At 45.3% G+C, this 23,588-nt stretch overlaps 1 protein-coding gene across 3 annotated transcripts in view; it reads right to left on the reverse strand.

The window, feature by feature from the left end:
• Positions 1–23,588, reverse strand: part of GAD1 (glutamate decarboxylase 1) — a 215,150-nt gene that overhangs the window by 122,890 nt on the left and 68,672 nt on the right. For all 3 annotated transcript variants that reach the window (XM_085645326.1, XM_085645327.1, XM_085645325.1), the window contains one exon: positions 18,560–18,650. In XM_085645326.1, coding sequence (XP_085501452.1) covers positions 18,560–18,650 — 91 coding nt within the window. The remainder of the gene's footprint in view (positions 1–18,559; positions 18,651–23,588) is intronic.

Below are 23,588 nucleotides of genomic sequence, written 5' to 3' on the forward strand. Positions count from 1 at the left end.
AATATAGACCACTACGATATTACAATATATTATAAATACATATATTCTGTTATCAAAGCACCAGGAAATATATATCATTTGTAATGCATTTATTTTTTTGTCAAAAATGAAAGTTCATTTAGGGCGAGAAAGCAAAAGACACACAATTGATGGACGGAATGCAGAACAAATCAAAACATTCACCCCCAGTCAAGAGATCTGGGATAAATCCATCATTCTTTTGCTCACCATGCCACCCCAGTTTAGACCTGGCTATATGCAAATCGGTTTTGACCCTGTGCCTCATGGGAACAGTCCAGCCCGAACTGCCAAGCCAGGTCCTCCCTGGACCGGAACGAAGCATCCTAGGACCGGTTTTGGGGTTTCACCCCTCTTCAGCCAGGATAGCTTGATTCCAGTGGCACAGTGAGCCCAGGACCCACGTCTGGGCATACCTGGCGCACTTAGGGCGAGAAAGCAAAAGACACACAATTAATGGACGGAATGCAGAACAAATCAAAACATTCACCCCCAGTCAAGAGATCTGGCTTAAATCCATCATTCTTTAGCTCACCATGCCACCCCAGTTTAGACCTGGCTATATGCAAATCAGTCTTGACCCTGTGCCTCTTGGGAACAGTCCAGTCCAAACTGCCAAGCCAGGTCCTCCCTGGACTGGAAACGAGCATCCTAGGACCGGTTTCAGGGTTTCACCCCTCTTTAGCCAGGATAGCTTGATTCCAGTGGCACAGTGAGCCCAGGACCCACGTCTGGGCATACCTGGCACACTTAGTGTGAGAAATCAAAAGACACACAATTGATGGACGGAATGAAGAACAAATCAAAACATTCACCCCCAGTCACCCCAGTTTAGACCTGGCTATATGCAAATCAGTCTTTACCCTGTGCCTCATGGGAACAGTTCAGCCCGAACTGCCAAGCCATGTCCTCCCTGGACCGGAAACAAGCATCCTAGGACCGGTTTCGGGGTTTCTCCCCTCTTCAGCCAGGATAGCTTGATTCCATTGGCACAGTGAGCCCAGGACCCATGTCTGGGCATACCTGGCGCACTTAGGGCGAGAAAGCAAAAGACACACAATTGATGGACGGAATGCAGAACTGTAACGTCCTGGCTTTCTCGGGGTTGGGACAAACAGACGACGGACCAGAGAAATGGAGGTTTAAGGATGATTTAATAAACAGATAAACAACTACAGACAACAAATAATACCGGTACTGGAATCACCAGTTAAAGTACGATACCCATTCACAGCTCGTCTAACCGTCCTCCGCATGCACACCGGACCCGGTATGCTCCAACGGAGGGCACAGTGCTAAGCAGTGGCCGACAATGCCACTCGACCGCTGTGAAGGGTAGTTCCAAGGTTGTGGAATCTACGGGGGGCACGTGGGAGTCACCCGGCCGGGCTCTCTACCACCTGGGAACAGCCGCTCTACCAGTATCCCCCAGAGTACTGCCACAACACAAAGACGCTGGGAACACCTCCTAGTGTGCGTCTCTTGTATCCGGGTTTAAGTGATGATACCCAAGGTGGCGCAGAGAATGGATGGGAGCAGCCGCTCTACCTATCCCAGTTCTCCTACGAGTGTCGATGGCTAAGACGCGGAAACACCTCCTAGATAGCGTCTTAGCTCTAAGCGTGTGTTTACCCAAGGAACGAGGGTTGGGAGCTTCGGCTCGCACCAACCTCGTTTTCTCCAAATTGTCAGGCCGTTGGGAGCTTCGGCTCTACCAACGGGACTTGTGCCCAATGACGTTGAATACGGCTCTCAGAACGGGACAGGACACGGGCAGGAAGCACACACCAGCACCTCTCCTCCGCTCCTTAGAATGTTCCTTCCGCCGCTCAACTCACCAACGGGTCCGTGTACCTCAACCAGGTACTCCGGCAAAGATCAGAATATCCGACGCCGAGTCCCAGTGATCTTCTCCTTAAGTAGTACTCTCGGCGTTGTATAACCATGACTCTTGAGTTGCATAACATGAAAACTAGGCGTTACCCTTGGTGTTATGTAACCAGAACTCTTGAGTTGCATAACATGAAAACTAGGCGTTTCCCTTGGTGTTATGTAACCAGAACTCTTGAGGGGCATATTGCAATTGTTGCCGGAGGGCATTCTGGGAGTTGTAGTCCGCTCTCCTCCATGCGCACCAGGTTCACGGAAGTGGCATCGTGGGAGGGAATCCATGTGCGGGAGGGGATTCCTGACAGTACATCCCCCTCCCATCAGCGCCCCCCATCAGGACCAGCACAGGAAGGATATCGACGATGGAACGACGATACCAGACGAGGAGCGTGAACCCCCGCCGCAGGTTCCCATGACTGCTCCTCGGGTCCGTACCCCTTCCATGCCACCAGATACCATAGTTTGCCCCTGCGCCACTTGGAATCCAAGATACCAGCCACCTCGTACTCCACCTCCGAATCCACAGTCACCGACACCGGCGTACGAGGCCTCACCGCGTTCGCGGGTTTCAAGAGGGAAACGTGGAACACGGGATGGATCCGCAGGGACTGGGGCAGGCACACTTTCACGTTCACCGGGCTGATGCATCGAAGGATCCTATATGGGCCCATGAAGCGGGGATGGAACACGCTACTTTTCTTGAATCTCATGTGCCGTGTAGAGACCCAGACGTAATCTCCAGGTTTGTAGACCGGTCCAGGCCTTCTCCTCCTATCAGAAAAGGCTTTATACGTGGCCTTAGCCCCCTCCAGGGCAACTCGAGAACTCATCAAGGCCTCCTTGATGCGGGCCACCCTCTTGGCTGTTGTCGGCAATCTGTCTTCCCTGACCGGGTGCAGAAACGGCAAGAACCGGGGATGATGGCCGTAGTTACTATAAAAAGGGGAGGCCTTGGTGGAACAATGTGTGGCGTTGTTGTACGCGATTTCCGCGATCCAAAGTAGGTCCACCCACTCATCCTTCCCTTGCTCTACAAAACAACGTAGATATTGTTTGAGCGACTGGTTCAGGCGCTCCGTCTGGCCGTCCGTCTGCGGGTGATAACTCGTGGACATGGCAGACTTGACGTGTAACGCCGAACACCAAGTTTTCCAGAAGTGCGACGTGAACTGAGACCCCCTGTCCGACACGATCACGTTGGGTAGGCCATGTAGTCTCACTACATTCTTCAATAACAACTACGCCAGCTCTCCTGCCGAAGGAACCTGTTTGCAAGCGAGGAAGTGCCCCATCTTCTTGAGATAGTCCACCACCACCAGTATGGCCGTCTTTCCTTGATCCTTTGGTAGCCCGACAATGAAGTCTAAGGATATGTTTTCCCAGGGTTTGGTCGGTGTAGGAAGGGGTTGGAGGAGTCCTTGCGATCTTCTGTGGTCCGATTTCATGGATGCGCAAACGGTACATGATGAACACCAATTCCGGACGTCTGTTCTCATGGCAGGCCACCAGAACTGCCGTCCTAGGCTCGCTACCGTCTTTTCGACACTCAGATGGCCGGCACAGGGAGACACGTGGCACCAGGTGAAGGCCTGTTTTCGAAGCCTAGGCGTGGGTAACAACATACATCGTCCGTTCACCGGAATCCCGTCCTTCATCAGCCACTCCTTGTGACTGCGAAGCCACCTCCGCCACATGAAGGTATGGGTCCCCTTCTGGACCCCCCTGAGGAACGTCTGTGGTTGAATCACCCCAATCACAACTCCTGGAGGGACGATGGAATGTTCGGCCACCGGCTGCGGATCCCTGCCATTCGATTGCCTCGAAAGCGCGTCCGCTTTCCTGTTCTCTGTACCGGGTCGGTATGTGATGTGGAAATTGAAACCGGAGAAAAAGATCATCCACCTCATTTGACGGGGAGACAAATGCCGCGCCGCCGTTAGAAACTGGAGGTTTCTGTGGTCCGTATACACTGTAACCACGTGTCTGGCCCCCATTAACAAATGCCTCCACTCAGCAAATGCGTCCTTTATTGCGAGTAGTTCCTTCTCCGCAATATGGTAATTGCGTTCCGCGTCGTTCAATTTACGAGACATGTACGCCACAGGATGGAGCAAACCCGACACCTCATTCCTCTGAGATAGAATGGCACCCAGCGCCACATCAGAGGCGTCCGCTTCTACCACATAGGGTAATTCCGGATTCGAGTGAGCTAGCACCGGGGCGGAGCTGAAGGCCTTCTTGAGGGCCACAAATGCTTTTTGTGCTTCCGGTCCCCACACGAACTCCTGAGACTTCCTTAGTAGTTGCGTGATCGGGGCAACCAAGCCAGAAAACCCCTCAATAAAACGCCTATAAAAGTTGGCGAAGCCTATGAAGCTCTGGACTTCCTTTACTCCTCGGGGCACCGGCCACTCCACCACCGCTCTGATCTTGCGTTCCGCCATCTCCTGTCCGTTGGGGCTCAGCATCACCCCAAGGAATTCCACTGTTGTGACGTGGAAGTCACATTTGCTGAGTTTGCAGTATAGCATGTTGTCCCTCAGTTTTTTGAGAACCGCGGATACGTGCTGTACGTGTTCTTCCTCTGAGTTGGAGTAGATGAGTATGTCGTCTATGTAAACGACCACGTAGATATCCAGTACCTCCCGGAACACCTCATTGAGGAAGTATTGGAAGGCGGCAGGGGCATTGCATAGTCCGAACGGCATGACGAGGTACTCAAAGAGCCCGAACCTGGTCTTAAAGGCGGTTTTCCATTCGTCGCCGTCCCTCATGCGCACAAGATGGTATGCCCCCTTGAGATCAAGCTTTGTGTATATTTGGGCCTTTTTTACCTGTTCCAGGAGAACGCTTATGAGAGGCAGGGGGTACCGGTTTTTTATGGTTATCGCGTTCAAGGCCCTAAAGTCCACGCAGGCCCTCAATTCGCCATTCGCTTTCGGAATGAAAAAGAGAGGCGATGCGGCAGGGGATTTCAACGGCCTGATGAACCCCAGCCCTAGTAACTTATCCAAATATCCCCGTAGATGTACGTTTTCGGGTTCTGTGAGCGCATACAGTCTGCCGCTGGGAACGCTAGCCCCCGGAACCAGGTCGATTTGGCAGACGAACCGTCTATGTGGAGGGAGCACCTCCGCTCGGATTTCATCGAAGACGTCCCCGAAACTGTGATACACTCTGGGCAGCTTTACGTCCTTTTCTGCTGCTGTGGCGACCGTGTGACCTTCGCCTACCTCACTTTCGTGGGGGTCCTGCCGCATGCCGCACCATTGTTCACAAAACGGGGAAGTCATCTCAATGTGATGCGTAGGCCAATCCACCGTTGGGTTATGTTTTTGGAGCCAGGGTAGACCCAATATGACCCCGTACTGCGGGGCTCTGATTATGCTAAAATCGATACGTTCGTTATGCAGTTTTCCGAACCTCACCGGTATTTCTCCTGTGTGCTGTCCGATAGGTCCGGTCACCAAACTTCTCCCATCCACTGCATACACCTTCTCTGGTATCTGTTTGGGAAGGAGAGTGAGACCCAGTCTCCGTGCTTCATTGTAGTCCATGAACATGCCCGTGGCTCCTGAATCAATCATGGCTACCACAGGTATCCACTGGTCCAGCACTCCTACGTGTAAGGTAATAAACAAATGTCTTCGCCCTTTTTGATTCGGGCTCAACATGGAAGGGATGTGGGTGTGACTCCAAGATGCCCCTTCCCTAGACCCGGAGTCCCTCAGTTTTCCGCCGGGGGGTCCACCACTGCTGTCACCGTTTTGTTCGCTCGGTATCGTGAGGTTTTTGGCTTGGCTGGACACTCGCGTACATAGTGCCCCTTTTTCCCGCAGTAAAGGCAAAGGCCTTGCTTGCGGCGTGATTCTTTTTCAGTGGCTGTAAGGCTCGCCCTTATAGCTCCTATGTCCATGGGTTCCATCCTGGTGGAGGAGTTGGTCTCAGGGCCACCCATCGAAACATACGATGGCAGCGCTTTCCATTTCCTCTTGTGATCACCCTTTCTTTCGTTCAATCTATGGTCCAGCCGTAGCACCAGGTTGATCAAGCCTTCACATGTCTTGGGTTGGGGGTCGATTTGTGCTACCACATCTTTGAGCTCTTCGCTCAAGCCCTGGTGAAACAGCGCAGTTTGTTTGGCTCTGGGCCACTTGGTTTCGGCCACTAACCTTCGAAAAGCATTAAGGTACTGCACCAGATCATTGTTGCCTTGCCTCAGCTCCAACATCTCTCGATCGGCAGTATACGAGTCCGCCCTTTGATCAAACACCTTCAAGAATTCCTCGCGGAAGGCTCCCCAATCACATAGGATAGGGTCGTCCCTGCTCACCAGTGGGACTGCCCATTGCGCCGCGTTCCCAGCAAGATACGAGATCAGAAAGGCCACTCTGGCTTGGCTGGTAGGAAAGGCCTTTGGTTTGCAGGACAGATGCAGTGCTACTTGAGTGAGGAATACCTGCACTGTGTTGGGGTCTCCGCTGTACCTCTCTGGTGTCGCCAAAGGAATGACTACGGGCATCTCTACCACAACCGCAGGAGCCGTGGCCGTGTGAGAGGCACCCGCCTGTAGCGGATCGTTCTGCAGAGCGTCCATTCTAGCCTTAACGTCTGCTGTTTCCTGTCTGGAAGCGGTGAGCTCGATTTGCATCGCGGCTAAGACGGCCAACACATCCTCAATCGTGGCCATGTCGTTCGCCCAACCAGGAGATAGTGATGGAAGAGGTCGGATATTATGTAACGTCCTGGCTTTCTCGGGGTTGGGACAAACAGACGACGGACCAGAGAAATGGAGGTTTAAGGATGATTTAATAAACAGATAAACAACTACAGACAACAAATAATACCGGTACTGGAATCACCAGTTAAAGTACGATACCCATTCACAGCTCGTCTAACCGTCCTCCGCATGCACACCGGACCCGGTATGCTCCAACGGAGGGCACAGTGCTAAGCAGTGGCCGACAATGCCACTCGACCGCTGTGAAGGGTAGTTCCAAGGTTGTGGAATCTACGGGGGGCACGTGGGAGTCACCCGGCCGGGCTCTCTACCACCTGGGAACAGCCGCTCTACCAGTATCCCCCAGAGTACTGCCACAACACAAAGACGCTGGGAACACCTCCTAGTGTGCGTCTCTTGTATCCGGGTTTAAGTGATGATACCCAAGGTGGCGCAGAGAATGGATGGGAGCAGCCGCTCTACCTATCCCAGTTCTCCTACGAGTGTCGATGGCTAAGACGCGGAAACACCTCCTAGATAGCGTCTTAGCTCTAAGCGTGTGTTTACCCAAGGAACGAGGGTTGGGAGCTTCGGCTCGCACCAACCTCGTTTTCTCCAAATTGTCAGGCCGTTGGGAGCTTCGGCTCTACCAACGGGACTTGTGCCCAATGACGTTGAATACGGCTCTCAGAACGGGACAGGACACGGGCAGGAAGCACACACCAGCACCTCTCCTCCGCTCCTTAGAATGTTCCTTCCGCCGCTCAACTCACCAACGGGTCCGTGTACCTCAACCAGGTACTCCGGCAAAGATCAGAATATCCGACGCCGAGTCCCAGTGATCTTCTCCTTAAGTAGTACTCTCGGCGTTGTATAACCATGACTCTTGAGTTGCATAACATGAAAACTAGGCGTTACCCTTGGTGTTATGTAACCAGAACTCTTGAGTTGCATAACATGAAAACTAGGCGTTTCCCTTGGTGTTATGTAACCAGAACTCTTGAGTGGCATATTGCAATTGTTGCCGGAGGGCATTCTGGGAGTTGTAGTCCGCTCTTCTCCATGCGCACCAGGTTCACGGAAGTGGCATCGTGGGAGGGAATCCATGTGCGGGAGGGGATTCCTGACAAGAACAAATCAAAACATTCACCCCCAGTCAAGAGATCTGAGATAAATCCATCATTCTTTTGCTCACTATGCCACCCCAGTTTAGACCTGGCTATATGCAAATCAGTCTTGACCCTGTGCATCATGGGAACAGTCCAGCCCGAACTACCAAGCCAGGTCCTCCCTGGACCGGAAACAAGCATCCTAGGACCGGTTTCGGGGTTTCACCCCTCTTCAGCCATGATAGCTTGATTCCAGTGGCACAGTGAGCCCAGGACCCACGTCTGGCCATACCTGGCGCACTTAGGGTGAGAAAGCAAAAGACACACAATTGATGGACGGAATGCAGAACAAATCAAAACATTCACCCCCAGTCACCCCAGTTTAGACCTGGCTATATGCAAATCAGTCTTTACCCTGTGCCTCATGGGAACAGTTCAGCCCGAACTGCCAAGCCAGGTCCTCCCTGGACCGGAAACAAGCATCCTAGGACCGGTTTCGGGGTTTCTCCACTCTTCAGCCAGGATAGCTTGATTCCATTGGCACAGTGAGCCCAGGACCCATGTCTGGGCATACCGGGCGCACTTAGGGCAGAAAGCAAAAGACACACAATTGATGGACGGAATGCAGAACAAATCAAAACATTCACCCCCAGTCAAGAGATCTGGGATAAATCCATCATTCTTTTGCTCACTATGCCACCCCAGTTTAGACCTGGCTATATGCAAATCAGTCTTGACCCTGTGCATCATGGGAACAGTCCAGCCCGAACTACCAAGCCAGGTCCTCCCTGGACCGGAAACAAGCATCCTAGGACCGGTTTCGGGGTTTCACCCCTCTTCAGCCATGATAGCTTGATTCCAGTGGCACAGTGAGCCCAGGACCCACGTCTGGGCATACCTGGCGCACTTAGGGCGAGAAAGCAAAAGACACACTCATGATGGACGGAATGCAGAACAAATCAAAACATTCACCCCCAGTCAGCAGAACTCAGCTGTTCTCTTTCTTGCAGGTAAAAGTTTAATGCAAAAATCCGTGCTTAGGTCTATTTCTGAGACAAGTCTTTCTCAAATGAAAGAGCTTCTGTACCTCTAAAAAAGCTCAAAGTTTACCCTTGGAATCTTGGATGCAGGAAAGAGCCCAGTAGGAGAGACAAAAAAGATATCCTCATCTATCTATTGACCTTTATAAAGTTCATTTTTTTGCCCATCAAATAGAAAGTCAATTGTTTTGTCCCCCGAATTTCCTGCTGCGAGGGAGTACACAGCCTATGCTGGGATGCAGAGAAACCAGAGAGGACTGGTCTCCTTTGAGATATTTAGATTTGGGAAACAAGAGTTGTAGTTCTGGATACATATTGCTCCTGAGGCACTTGTAGATGGCGCTGTACCTCAGCCCAGCTTGTTCTGTCTAACGTTAATTAGCTTTAACACAGAGATCTCTGAGTTATATGTTTGAACTTTAGACACCTTGCACGCAAAATAAACTCAGCCCACAATGATATGGCCGCCTGGCCCTTTCATTGGCTGCACAGCCCTTTCAGCCGACGTTCAGCACAGTAAATGGCTAGTCTAAATCAATGAGCTATTGTCAATAAATGAAGTAACTGAAAAGATACTTCATGTTCCAGTTGTCAAGTCTGCACTAACCTGCAGTAGTATATTTAAGCTTTCATTTAGCTTAGTCTGTTTTACTAAATCTCATACGTTTAAAGTATAGATAGATAGATAGATAGATAGATAGATAGATAGAGATAGATAGATAGATAGATAGATAGATAGATAGATAGATAGATAGATAGATAGATAGATAGATAGATAGATAGATAGATAGATAGATAGATAGATAGATAGATAGATAGATAGATTTATACTGTTTATGAAGATATTTAACAAATGAAACTATGTCTTTGATTTGATAAATAGTTGACTCCTAGCATATTTTGTTTGTTAGAGCATAGACAAATCAATATACAATTTGAAATAGCCTGGAGGGTTTTCGAAAGACTATGGGTGCCGAGGAACCATAACAACAAACTGCGCTTAATATTGACTTTGATTTAAATTTTTCTGTCAAAAGCAATAATAGAGTTTCATGGATTTTGAAACATGGCCACTTTAAAAAACATAAGCGCACTCTCTGTTTAATATTTTAATATCACTTGCTCTGAGTGAAAGGTGCTGTAATGGAAAAAGAAAAATGCTGGAATGTGGTTCAATTTCATTACATCTGCACTCACCCAAACACAACAGAAACAAAACATGGAATTGATACATCACAAATTCTGGCAGTAGTTTCAAAAGCGGTGGTTTCAGGGTAAACTGTACAAATGCAAAAAGGCAAAACATCCAATGGAATTTGAAGAATTCCTAACTAGCGGCCCCTTATAAATCGGGTGTTTTTCTATCCATAGTCCTCCCCAATGTTCCACATAGTTAACAATATTTAGAGCATCAATAACTCCAGATTATAGAATTTTGGAGAATAACATGTAGGAATAGTGTTTCCACATGGATACCCTGAGGTTTTTGCCTCGTAATGTATCCAAAGATATCATCTGCTTCCTGCAACTGAAGGTTCCGGGTAAATTGCTTCCTATTTGTGAAATTCCCGACATCTTGTATTCCAGATTGGGTCAGTAACATATGTCATCAGCTGGCTCAGGATTACCACGGGTCTGGTAAGGAGATCCTAGTATCCAGTGGTTGAAGAATCAGGACACTCTTCGGTCCAGAAATCAACAAAGCTTCCTTTGCTTGTCTGCAGGTAAAGACGTGGGGCTCAAACCCACAATTTAGAAGACTTTTTGGTAATGGAAAAAGCTTGCTTTCAAAACCTTTCTTTTAGGCCAGATGGATTTTTAATTTCTGATAGCCTGTTAAGCTTGGAAAACTTTGAATGCTTGAGCTGATTGAAAGCCAAAAGGCAATGGAATCAAAGTAACACTGGTACTGAATCACCTACCAGAGGCAATATCCACTTTGCACTGCTATAAGATGTCCTGTGTAGAAGGAAAACATGATATATTTCTATGTAAAACATTTTTGCCATTATGGGTTAATCTCTTTATTCCGGGCAATTTCAGACAAATTCAAAGCACTTTCCCAAACAATGTATCTCGTTGACACAGCTGAAGCCAGATTTTGCCTGCAGAATAAGTGAAGTCCTTTTTAGTTGTTAACGGCTACTGCAGAGCGACTGGCTTAGCCTTTTCGAGCTACCCCTTTTGAGGAATTTAGACCCAGATGTATCAGTCTCAGAAGGATGAAGTTACCTTCAGTGTCTTTGTTACTCCTAGTCCACAGTATTTCTCCCATTAGCAACATCTGGTTTTCACACCACTTAGTGGAGGGGCCAGAAACAACTTCTATAGCTATTTAGTAGAGGTTGGCGTGATGAATGGGCAAGTATGTCACCACATGTGACCCATGACCTCGGAGCCAGTGAAACTTGCCGTGTGAAAATTCTAGCTGCGGATATTTGGCTTCTTGACTAAAGTAGGAGGATCAACCCCAGAGCTGCCTGGCAAAATTGTGTGGTACTCACAGAGAAGTCCCTTCCCAGTAACACAACAAATGAATCAGCGTAAATACATTTTCTGGACCAGAGATGTTAAGATCTTTAGTCTAGCCTTTTGACCCCGGAGAATGACCCATAAATAATGTGTGAGTGGTGGGAGAAAGACCTTTGTTTCACTTGTAATTGGTACCAAAGGTATCTTCCAATTGCAGTTATTTGTGTGTTACTGAAACCCTTTTACCTATTTCTTCTCTCAGGTAGTCTCAAACAAATGCTATGGCCTCCTGTGGAATCTAACCGCTGAGGGTTATCTTCTCCTTCCCTTATTTCCTCATCCAAGGATGATGAGTCTCATAATAGCTGTGTTTCCCAAGGAGATTGTGTAGAGAAAGCTGGATCCAATGTTTGCTCCTTGTACAGGGGACTCGACTCAAAGGTAATGGCAATCCCTTTAAGTAGCCACGTTATCAGGCTTTGAGGGGATGTCATACTTCATCAAGGCGTCTCACCCTCTTATACACCCTGTATATATGGAGGAAGAGACTTTCATTAATACTGTTGAGTTGGTAGCAAGCTTGTTCTTGGGTTTATATTAGTGTAGAGAAGAGAGACATGTTCTCTCTTCTCTCTCTCTAGCCTGTTTGGTGCTTTGAATACTCCAGACATGACTAAAGGCTGTGGAGCTCCTGATACTGGGATTTACTCCTGTGCTTCAGCCATGTTTTTTTCCTATTGATTTGTAAGCAGTTCCTAAAGGCCTCTATGGGTTTCATACAAGAGGATTACGGATTCTGTAGGCAAACTATAGAAATCATATAACTTAGATTTTATGATGACAGTTTTCTTTCTGGCCTACTGAGCTGTTTCCATTCAATTCCTTCACCTTAGCCCTTGGTCACATTTGGACTTTCTTATGGCTCAAATTACACTCCATACTGTGAAAGAATGCTAGTTCTAATCTCCCTTATCCTGGGTGCGACTGGCCACACGGTAAGCACGGTAAGCACCTGTGCGAAGAGTGATGCCTTCTAATATCAAACCTCAGTGACTGTAAGCTTACCACATATCCCAGACAGAGACAGTATCCTGTCGAATCGACAATAGAAGCTCCAGCACATGACGCCAGTTTGAATAACTTACAAATATTGGATATCTAACTCATGCGTGATTTACACGAACTGCAAAATGAAGGGCTCAACTCTGGCATGTTAACATCAACTCAACAGATTATGCAAGAACAAGACCTTAAAGCGTGTGGTTCAATTAAAATCCCATTTAAACCTGAATCAACGTTCATGCCAATGATGCCACGGGTTGCTGTCGATATTTTTAATGATCGAGTAACAGAGGAAATCAAGAAACTCAATCATAAAACGAAACAATCAGTAAAAAAGTGCAGTAACCATGACAAAAATATTACAGTTTAATACGCAAGCTACAAAGCAATAATCAGGTAATAATTAGAAATTCGGACAAAGGAGGCAACATATTGCTTTGGCAAAGAACACAATATCTAATGGAAGCGTACAAACATCTTGATGACATGACATGTTATACGAGGATCAATATACAACATGTAAGGAAGGCAAACAATGATTTTCATGAAGAATTAACCAGGTGGAAACATGAAGGATTGTTAACTAAGGAAGAGTATTTGTTCCTTCGCTACAACCATCCTGTAATGCCGGTTTTATACTTCCTCCCCAAAGTCCATAAAGGCACTATTCCAATACCCGGCAGACCTATCATTTTGGCTATTAATGGTTTATTTGAGAGAGCATCCCAGTATGTTGATTATTTTTTACAGGAATATGTATCGAGTTTACCATCATTTATCAAAGATACTGGTGACTTTCTGAGGAGAAAATACGACATACCCTGGTCCAGAGAATACCTATTGATGACATTGGACATTACCTCTTTAGACACTAGCATCAGGCATCACGATGGACTGAGAGCAGTGGAGCATTACCTCAGGAGTAGGCCCTTAAGAGTGTACAATCATAGTAGGATGATATAGGCCATGATTACCTGGTGTTTAAACAATATATATTTTTTCTTTTTGGCAATGAAGTCTTCCAACAACTGAGGGGGTTTCAATGGGTGCTTGTTTCTCCCCCAGCTACATGTGTTTACACATGGGCTGGTAGCAGGAGCAGGTACTTATGGTGGACTATCATACCGATTGGGAGGAACATGTGGTGTGCTGGCTGCGCTATATAGACTGTGTATTTATTATTTGGAAAGGGCCGGTGCTTAGTGCTGAAAAATTTGTGGGAAAAAATCAACGTGAATACAATTAATTTGGAATTCACTGCACATATCAAAGCACAAACAATAGATTTTTGGGATGTGTAGGTCTTTATTAATAACAACAAAATTGAGTCCAAAGTACATCGCAAAATTACAGCCGGGAACTCAATACTTTATGCCTCCAGCTTTCACCTCAGACAATTGAAGGATAGTATTACATATGGAGAAATGCTAAGATTACGTATGATCTGTAGTTAGGAAAGTGACTTAATTCAATGCCAGAATGAAGCCACAAAGAGGTTTATAGGTCAAGGTTTTCCAAAGCGGATATGGATATTTGTATATATTATGAGATGAACCAGACATGATAGAGATAACTATTGTACATAACCTATGATGATGCATAATTTCTCTAATTTCTTTATGCACTTTTAGCACAAAGCACTTTTTAGGTCTCGCAGAGCAGCACGCATGCGCTGCTCTGCGAGATTTATTGTAAGGGCTTCAAAAAGCTCACCACACACACGCTCATGCGTGTGTGGCCTATTGCTTGCGGTTACCTGCACGGCGCCATATGTTTTGAATTATCGTGCCCAGACACGGGCGCGATAATTCAAAACATATGGTCTGGTGCTCGCTCTCGCGCGCACCACTCGCGGGACGCTGCATTCCTTAAATTCCTTGTTTAACAGGAGGCCTCTACTTTCTGTAGGTAAAACATATGTACATGAGTCAATTGCGTCATTTGCTGGTCTCGTCGCGTAATGCATATGAATAAATGTAAATGTTACGTTAAAGGATTTCTGGAATAAGTATTGAAGAACAATAATGTGCCTCGTGCAAAAAGCTGATGTGCTTCACTCTCATTTGCAGTGGAAGAGACACTGTTCACGATAATCATTGCACCATAAGGCCCCACCTCTCCTCCACTTCCGGTCCTTTAGCAAGGAATTTCGGAGGTCGAGTTCTCGCAGTGGAGTGGCTGATTAATGGATATCTGAGAGATGTCTGTCTTACACAGACTAATCTTTAACATTAAAATGTATGCTGACCTTTGCTTAAAATATTTTTTGTTTCTTTCTCGATTGCTTTCCACGATAGCCCAGTTATCCCCGCTAGGAGTTGAACCTGTGAGATGTTGAAATTACCCAAAAGACCTCCCCTCGACCTTCGGGCATGTACATTGCAGAAACTTAAGTGCTTATTCACTTTGTTTTTTTCATGAAAATGCCATATCGAGTATACATTCTGTAGGTAAAAGGAAACTACAACACAAAGGCTGTGCATAGCATTATTAATAAACAAGCATTGGCATAGCCAATAGGTCTCGCCTTTGGGACCTTATAAGTGTTTAGTTATTCAGCACAATATCCTTGGTGCAACAACATCAACTGTTGCATGGCTAAACACTCATAAGGTCCCAACGGCGAGACCTATTGGCTATGCCAATGCTTGTTTCTTATGGGTATTGATTGTTAAAAACAGCAATTTATTGTATGTGAATTAGAGGGGGTGTTTTACTATGATATCATTATGCTGGGCCACAATTACCAACTACAAGAGCAAGATGGCGGGGGAACAAGAAGGTGGGGATAGCTTCTTGGAAAATTAATTTTTTACAGACCAATATAGAACTAGGTGTAACATAGTATATTGGGTGGATGTTTTAATAATCATGATTTTGTCCAGTGGCAATGAATAAGCTCACTACGGGCAGAAGTTTGGGTCTATTGGCAAGATATATATGTCTATTTATTGCCCATGTTTCTACAACAACTCTGCATACGTTCTAACAGCAGTGGCTATGATATTATATATTTGCACACATTTATATGAGGTCATTATGGCTTTTACACTTTATAACTATTTATTGAAAATCAATATACATTAGGACATGACTTCAACTATCATGCAGAATGTAGTCCATGCCTTTTACACATATATGTATATCTATGGCAGTTTTCACCAGTCTGGCTGTCTTTTTAACTTCTTGATCCTATTTATTTATGGGTTTGTATAGCGCCTGAATCACCCCCGAAGGGGTATCTCTACGCTTGCGAACGTACCGGAGAAGGCTGGCGCAGCCGCGATTCTAAAACTGAGCAGTTTTCAGAGACTTTCTTAACTGACGGTGGTCCAGGTGTTGCCTCAGCGAGGTGGGAAGCTGATTCCAGTAGAGGGGAGCAAGATGCGTGAAAGCTTTCCCACCAGTCCTTGACTTCTTGACCCGAGGAGCCACTAGAAGAGATTTGGAGCCAGAGCGGAGATCCCTAGACGGAGTGTGTGTATATATATATATATATATATATATATATATATATATATATATATATATATATATATACAGATACAGATTCATATATATGTATATATATATTCTTTTTTCACTGAAAAAACACTTCGAAATTCACTGAAAAAACTAAAGGTTAAAGTATTGTTATAGGTAGGTGAATGTGTTAGTGACAACAATAACGTTGTATGCAACAGTTGTCAGAAAAGACACTATTTGCTACAAATAGCCAAAATCTGAAGGTGCTAAAAATCATACTACTCACACCCTTCATACCGTGGTGAACATTTTACAGATAGCCCATCTTCTGAATGAAAACAAGCACACACATACATAGGTTAGTACCTGGGGTACACACTCTTCTATGTTAAGTATAAAGTATCATGCTATCACGATTCTTTCTAATAACTCAAGGCTACTTACAAAGTTAGTATCTACTAGGTAGAATCTTTTTCCTGTTGGAACTTTTTTCTGCAGAACCAAAATGTGGTGTGGAGCATAATGAATACAAGTCAACTGTCACTTGCACACAGAGTTACTCTTGAATCGAAACATTTATACTGTGCTCAATACCTTTATACAGCTATGGTGCATTAGGAGCACTTACACCCATGAGCTGGACACAGGCTGTACAAAATTACATGGAAAAGTAATAGGGTAGTTACCTACAACAATGTAAACTGTAAAACAAACTACCACACTTATTGGATGATGTCATAAATGATGTCATAGAACATGTCCTACGTGATCCCATCATTTGAGAGGTCATAAGTAGTGCCTGATGAGGGTGCAAGTTATAGCTACTAACTATAACTGGTGAATTTCTGTGTTTCTTTTAGTTCAAAACATTAATGTTGACACTCAAAAATTCACCAAACTAAAATGTTGCTCTAACCTTTGTTTTTTCCTGTGAATTTCTAAAGTTATAAAAAAACAGATACTTTTATCACACCAAACTATAATGTTACTTTAGCCTTTGTATTTTCAGTGAATTTTGAGGCTTTTTTAAATGTAAAGAAATATTAAATTACCATATGTGAATGCAACCGGGGGGTTGGCTGCAGGACCTGGTCTGCGGCCAGATCCTCGCAGCCAACACCCCCATACAGCCAACCCCATGCTGCGCATGGCCTTTGACTGTGTGCAGTGGGGGGATTGCTCATAGGGCCCGGCCCCAGGACTCGATATTGAGAAGGAGAGTGGGGCTCGCCTCCCCAAGCCGTTATCAGCCCCTGGGGACCCCATCCCCTGGGGCCACCTATTTTAATAAAGGGGAGGGGGCCATGTGGGGGATGGGATCCCTGGGCCGATTGGGTGGTCTTGTGCGCCCAACCTCCCTCATAATAAAAATAAAAAAAATCCCTGGGACCACGCCCACCCGGGGTGGGGGGGGGGGGTGGGGGGGAGGGGAGGCTAAATAAAACAAGCGCAGAAGACAGCACTTTTTATTTTTATTTGCAGCAAGATTATTTTCAAAAATGAATTTGTCCCCAGGCCTCGGGAGTCAGGGTATTCCAACCCTGACCGCTTCTGGCTTTTTTTTTCATTTTTCTTGGAACTCGGCTGGTTGAAGTGGTGGTAGCCAATCAGATCTCACCATGAGTTGGATACGCAGACCCTCGCCTCCCTAGATACACATAAATCTTTTTCTTTAATAACTCCAAAACAACTTAATGGATTTACACCAAATTACAAAAAACACTCTTTCTGCACCAAGATCAAACTTTCTGCAAAATTTGACGAATAATCCCAGGATGCTTGTTTCTGGTCCAGTGAGGATCCAGCTTGGCAGTTCGGGCTGGACTGTTCGCATGAGGACAGGGTCAATAATGATTTGCATATGGTTGGGTCCAAACTGGGGTGGAGTAGTGAGCAAAAGAACAATAGATTTTACCCAGATCTCTTGACAGGGGGTGAATGTTTGATTTGCTCAGCATTCCATCCGTTATTTGTTGCTCTAGCACTTTTCGCCTGAAGGGGGATGGGTATGCCCAGATGTGGGTCCCTTGTTTGCTGTGCCACTGGATTCAAGCTAGCCTGGCTAATGAGGGGTAAAACCCCAAAACAGGTCCAGAAATCTTTTCCCGTTCCAGTGAGGACCCGGCTTGGCAGTTTGGGCTGGACTGTTCCCATGAGGAGCAGGGTCAAGACTGATTTGCATATGGCTGGGTCCAAACTGGGGTGGTGTAGTGAGGAAAGGAACAATGGATTTAACCCAGATCTCTTGACTGGGGATGAATGTTTGATTTACTCAGCATTCCGTCAATCACTTGTTGCCATAGCACTCATGCTATTGAGAGCAGCGCCGGAATTGGGTGGGGAGCCTGTGCTGGGACACCATCAGGAGAGAAGAAGAGCACCGAGGTGGCCGGCAGCATCGGAACAAGTACGTTTTAAAAAAGATATAATTATTTCCCCAATCCCCTGTCCTTCCTCCTCCCCCCCCATTTGAGTTTTGCAGCAGCCGCTACTGAATGTTTGCCCCCCTAAAAATCATTTCTAAAAATGCCCCTGGATGTGTGACACAACCAAGTTATTTCCCATTCTCACCTGTGGAACACGTAATGAGGAGACAATGCTGCACCAGAGGAAAACCTCCACTGCAGTAGACCATCTATTGTTTAGGACAACTGCATGCACCTGAAATATTTTCCCCTTTCTACAGGATCACATGCGTATCACTTATGCATTTCAGTTTATTCGAGGATGCAAGGAAAACGTAGCATTAATCCTTAGGAAATATACATAGAGGCCCTACTTACATGTTTGTGTTGGCCGTGGAAGTCAACCATTCACCAGCCAGGCCTATAATGTCCAGTCCGCTGGAGAGCTGGTTAAAAAAGCGAGGGTGTCCTGAAAGATGAATGATGGCAATATGAGAAGGCACACTCTTCGCTCTTTTAGTTTCATGTCATTAATCACCCAAATTAATTCCTTTACAGCAGATAAGATCAGGTTTACCATAACATTGTGATAATAAAACTGTCTAAGGTATATCTTGCTGCATTGACAGAGCAGCTGAATGAAGACATGAATTCAGCTGGTTTAACCATCTTCTAATTACTGAGCATTCAATAAAGCATCAGTGATGTAATTTGCATGATTAATTTCAAGATCATACTTTTCTTAAATTGCTTTTCTACTGCAGGATGTGCCAACAGATGAATACACATTGTTAAACATTAGTTTTAACTCCAACAGTGACGTGAACAATTACTGTAATGACTCCATGGCTCGGAGTACGTGCTTGGAAGAGACACATCATTTTATGAAACGCTATAGAGCCTGTTTTGTGAGATTGCCTTGATGGACAGCTAAAAATACTATGGGTAAGATTTACTAAAACACAGCACAGCACAGCAACCAAATGTGCTGTGCTGTGCTGTGTTGAGTGGGTGGGGAGAGCAAGACAGTGCCATGTCTACAGATATATGGCACAGTCCTTCTCTCCCCCTAGCGCTGGCACACTATAAGACTGCCTAGAGCTACACACAAACACACACACACCTCTGCACCATGATGCAAAGGTATTTTTGTGATGTCTAGCATCGAGGGTTTGTACAAAACACTATGCTTAGACAAATGTTAAAACTGTTCCCATTTTGGGTGTGTGTTGTACAGTGCAGCACACACGCAAAGTCAGAAAGGTCTGGAGAAATAAAAACATTTCTCCTTTTCAGCACCAGCCTCAACAAGGCACTGTCTTTTGCCGCAAAGCCCTCACTACAAATGTCAGCAGATAGGGAATTGCGTTAAAAATCATTGGTGGGTGGATGTACCGTCTATGAGACACCCCTTTGCCCCAAAGCAACACAAAGCAGTGGTAGGACCACTTTGCATTACTTTAGAGAAGGGGTCTCTAATCTTCTCAGTAAAAAAAGCTACTTATGTTCAATGAAAATCCTCCTGAGCTACTAATATTATCAGTGTTGTACACATCAGACAAGATTGCATTAGAGACCACCCTATGCAAGATTACCTGCCGTGATCAGCTCAGTGCAGGATTGCCAGCAGTTATGTAAAAAAGGTTGGTTTGGAATGCTTCAACAAGGGTAATACAGAACAGCCACACCTGCAATGCTCCAGGCACTAAGGTAATAATACCAAGATAATAATATTTGAAATAAGTCTCCCAATGCTGCATGTTTTATCATTCAAATATCAGTTTTACATACGTTTGAAAAATTACGGATTCTGAAAATACACATATTTTTGTCTTGAATTCATATTTTTAGATTTCGGTATACATATATTAATTCAACCAAGCAAAATGTTTTAATTTAGTAGACTGGGTTGCACACAGGAGAGCTACTCACAAGCCGCTGGAGAGCTGCTCGATTAAGAAGCCTGCTTTAGAGCTTCTTTCCAGGGCTAACAAAAGTTTTGCTCTAGAAAGAAAATCTCAAATAAACATTTTGAAGCAGTCTGGATTACTTTTTGTAATGCAAAATGTTGATAAATCTCCTCTAGATCCATAACACCGATCTGTGTCCAGCACTTTCTTTTGCACTCTTCCTGCTTGCAGCTGAAAAGCATCCATTGCAGCAAGAATTATGCTCTGGCGCTAAACAGGTGCATAAAATCAGTGTTTAGTTTGATCAAAATAAGTGCATGGGCGGCAAGTTTTCTCCAGGGGTGGTGTCATTGAATACCAAGGCTGGATAGTATTAATTGCCTCTTTCCTCCATGCCTTACACTTCCTGTCTCTTTATCTCACTTTTGCAGGTTCTTTTTCATCCTTGCTTTCTCCTTTCGCCATTGTGTTTATGTCTTTCCCTTCCTTTGTTAGAGTGTCCAGGCATCCTGACTTGCCAAGACAATCCCGGTTTTTCACCAGGTGTCCCAGCAGATTTAGTAAATTTCCTTTATGTCTGAGTTTTTAGAGAATGTCAACTGAAAACTGTCCGATGTCTTTTTTTATGTGTTCTGAAGCAAAGCTTTTTAGTGACTGGTATAAGAAAGCAATTTAATTAAAATGTACTGGGTTTGAAAATTGCATGTTATTTATTTTCTGTAGTGCCTCTTCTATATTTGTGTTGATGAGCGCTGCCATTCTGTGCTACTCGGTTGATATAAAATTGTAGTATATCTTCTATTTTTGCTAAATATCCCAATTTTTGTTTTTCAAAATCTGGTCACCCTATCCACCATTCTTCCTTTTCTGTCTTACTTGCTCTTGCACTGAGTCAAAGTATGACAATGACAGTCCCGGATCTCAAAAATAAGTCGCGGTGCCGGCCACCTGCAATCACCTGCATAAATTAAGCATGAACAATTGTGAAGAGGGACATAAATGGAATAGTGTGGGAAGTTGTGTGTCTATGAAGGGCGAATGGCCAAAAAAGTGGGTATCTCATTAGCATCCCCATCAAATCATGAATTGCAGCCACGAACAACGTGATTCAGTCTATTCAATTACGTGTGGCTCTCGATGTACGCTCAACAAAATGCACTTCATTTTTTAACACCTTTAAGGAAAGAATTCTTTCATTGAATGTCCGTGCTTGATGTAGCACTGCATTCAAATAGGCAGTGCTTAGTTTGTAAAAAAAAAATAAGTGCCAGGGCCCTGATCAGGAGGCCGCTGCAGCTTGCACCCCCATCACCCCTGTCATCGCTGCCAAAACAACAACTAACCATCTCTCTCGCCTGCAAGTGCGACAGTTCAGATTATTCAAAAAAATGGCTGAGGAGGCAGGTATTAGTAATTTTTTATGTTTATTTTATGTATAAACAACCGTTGTTCTGCTCATCTCTCAATTAGATGAGCAGCACCACCATGTGGCAGAGTGTCATAAGTGCGGTGTTAACAATTAAGTGCCGGTGCCGAGCACCGGTAATCAATTAAGTTCTGGGGCCGAGCACTGGAAACCACCGGCTCAAATTAAGCACTGCAAATAGGACACATGCAGTAACGTGCTCTGCGGAGCCGACGCCCTAAAGTACAGCACCCAGGCGCTTATGATAGTAGGAACACAACAGTGAGTTGAGTAGTGCAGTGTTCCAGTAGCACACTGAGCTGCAAGGTGCTGTTGAGCAATGCTGCTTTGCAGTAGGACACAGGTTGAGTGTTGCTGCCCTACAGTAAGATATAGAGATGGATGGTGGGGTTGAACAGAGTGGTGAACACTAATCCTTTATGGGTTCCGGAATAGCGTGCTACTCACCGAAAAAGCGCTTTGATGCCTCGTCAGGGGTAGTAAGCGCTATATAAATGCAATTACAATACAATACAATACAATAGGACAATGAGCCGTAGGTTGCTGCTGAGGGGAGTTAAGCTGCATTATAGTAACACACTCAGCTGGATGGGCCTTGATGAGTAGCATACATAGCTTAAAAGTGCTGCTGGTAGGAATGACTGTGCCCTATATACGGGAAATGAGCTGAGGGTAATGTTCACCAGAGTGATGCTGCCTTACAATACTACAGTGAGCAGTATGGTGCTGCTGAGGGGAATAGATCAGAGTAGGAAACTGAAGTGAAAGGTACTGATGGGCTAAGTGATGCTGGCGTACAGTATCTGAGCTGTATGGTATGGCTGGAAGACATGCTGCTGCCTTACAAAGTTAGTCCAGAAACTTCACATTACGCGATTTCCCAAAACTTTTTAAGCGAGCGCACACCTGATTTAAAAAATAATCTTGTGCGACATGAGCCGACGACTGGTCGACAAAGAAATTATCTTGAGTGGATTATTTCATGTTGGGATTGCAAACTGGATGTTATGCGCCTTGCAATTCGGTCTTCTGTGGTCCTCCTAGTCAAATTGCGTGATTGGTTTAAAAATTGCTCAGTTTCATTTCCAAAAACAATTGCATGCATTGCCATTTATTTGGCTGTTAGGTAACACTTGTGACGGCGAAGGCGCTTTCTAGGTGAAGAGAACTGTATTTGTTATCCAATAGTGCAGGGTTGCTGGTTGTGCTTTTGTGGTGCTTAATTTGTCAAAAGAAAATAAGCATGGGGGACTAGAATTTTACTAAGAATCCAGCTAGGCGGTGACAAATGTTGGGGTTAGCAAATACCCAACTGTCCACCTCATGCATATTTATTCCACCACCCCACGCTTCCTTTCTCTTTGTTTCACTCTTGCATATTCCTTTTCATACCTGTTTTCTCCCTTTGTCACTGTTTTTCTATAAGGGTTTTCGAACTAAGCAGAAATGGTATCTGTACATTGTTTTTGCCAATTCCCCACTACATACATTTGGACTGGTTTTTGTTTATCCTAAATTTGTTGGTATCTCAATCATCATCTGAAGTACCGAACAGAGCCTAGGGGCAATGGGTGCCCCTACAGTCAGTGTGAATATTGAATCATATGCGTGGCATGAGATTGTGATCTTCATAAGGCCTCTTTATGAAACTAGTGGTAAGTTTTTGTATAAAATGAATGTTCAGAGGGTGAAGAACAGAGTTGCAAATAATCAACATATTTCGAAAACCTGCTTGTACTGATTGAGCCACTATATTGTTCGTGAAGGCTTATCTGTGTCTGGATTGTTAATGTATGACTAAAATTCTGTGATTATTTTAAAGGCAGTCTATTCATCTCCTGATTGGCCAGCTGAAAGATGCATCTGATAGAGTCTTTTAGCCGCAGATCCTTACCTTAGAAAATTCCCCAGGTGTCAGACTGGATCTGGAAACTTTTGGTAAGCAGAACCCTTGCGCGCCTGTAGGTGGCATCATCGGCTCCGCATGAGGTTGGTGGCGTTGTCCGCACCAGAAGTGACATGCACTGTGCTTACCTAGGCGCCACCCCAGCACATTGACGTTAGTTTCTTT

The sequence above is a fragment of the Triturus cristatus genome, chromosome 3_1 (genome assembly GCF_964204655.1).
Source record: "Triturus cristatus chromosome 3_1, aTriCri1.1, whole genome shotgun sequence".
NCBI lineage: Eukaryota > Metazoa > Chordata > Amphibia > Caudata > Salamandridae > Triturus > Triturus cristatus.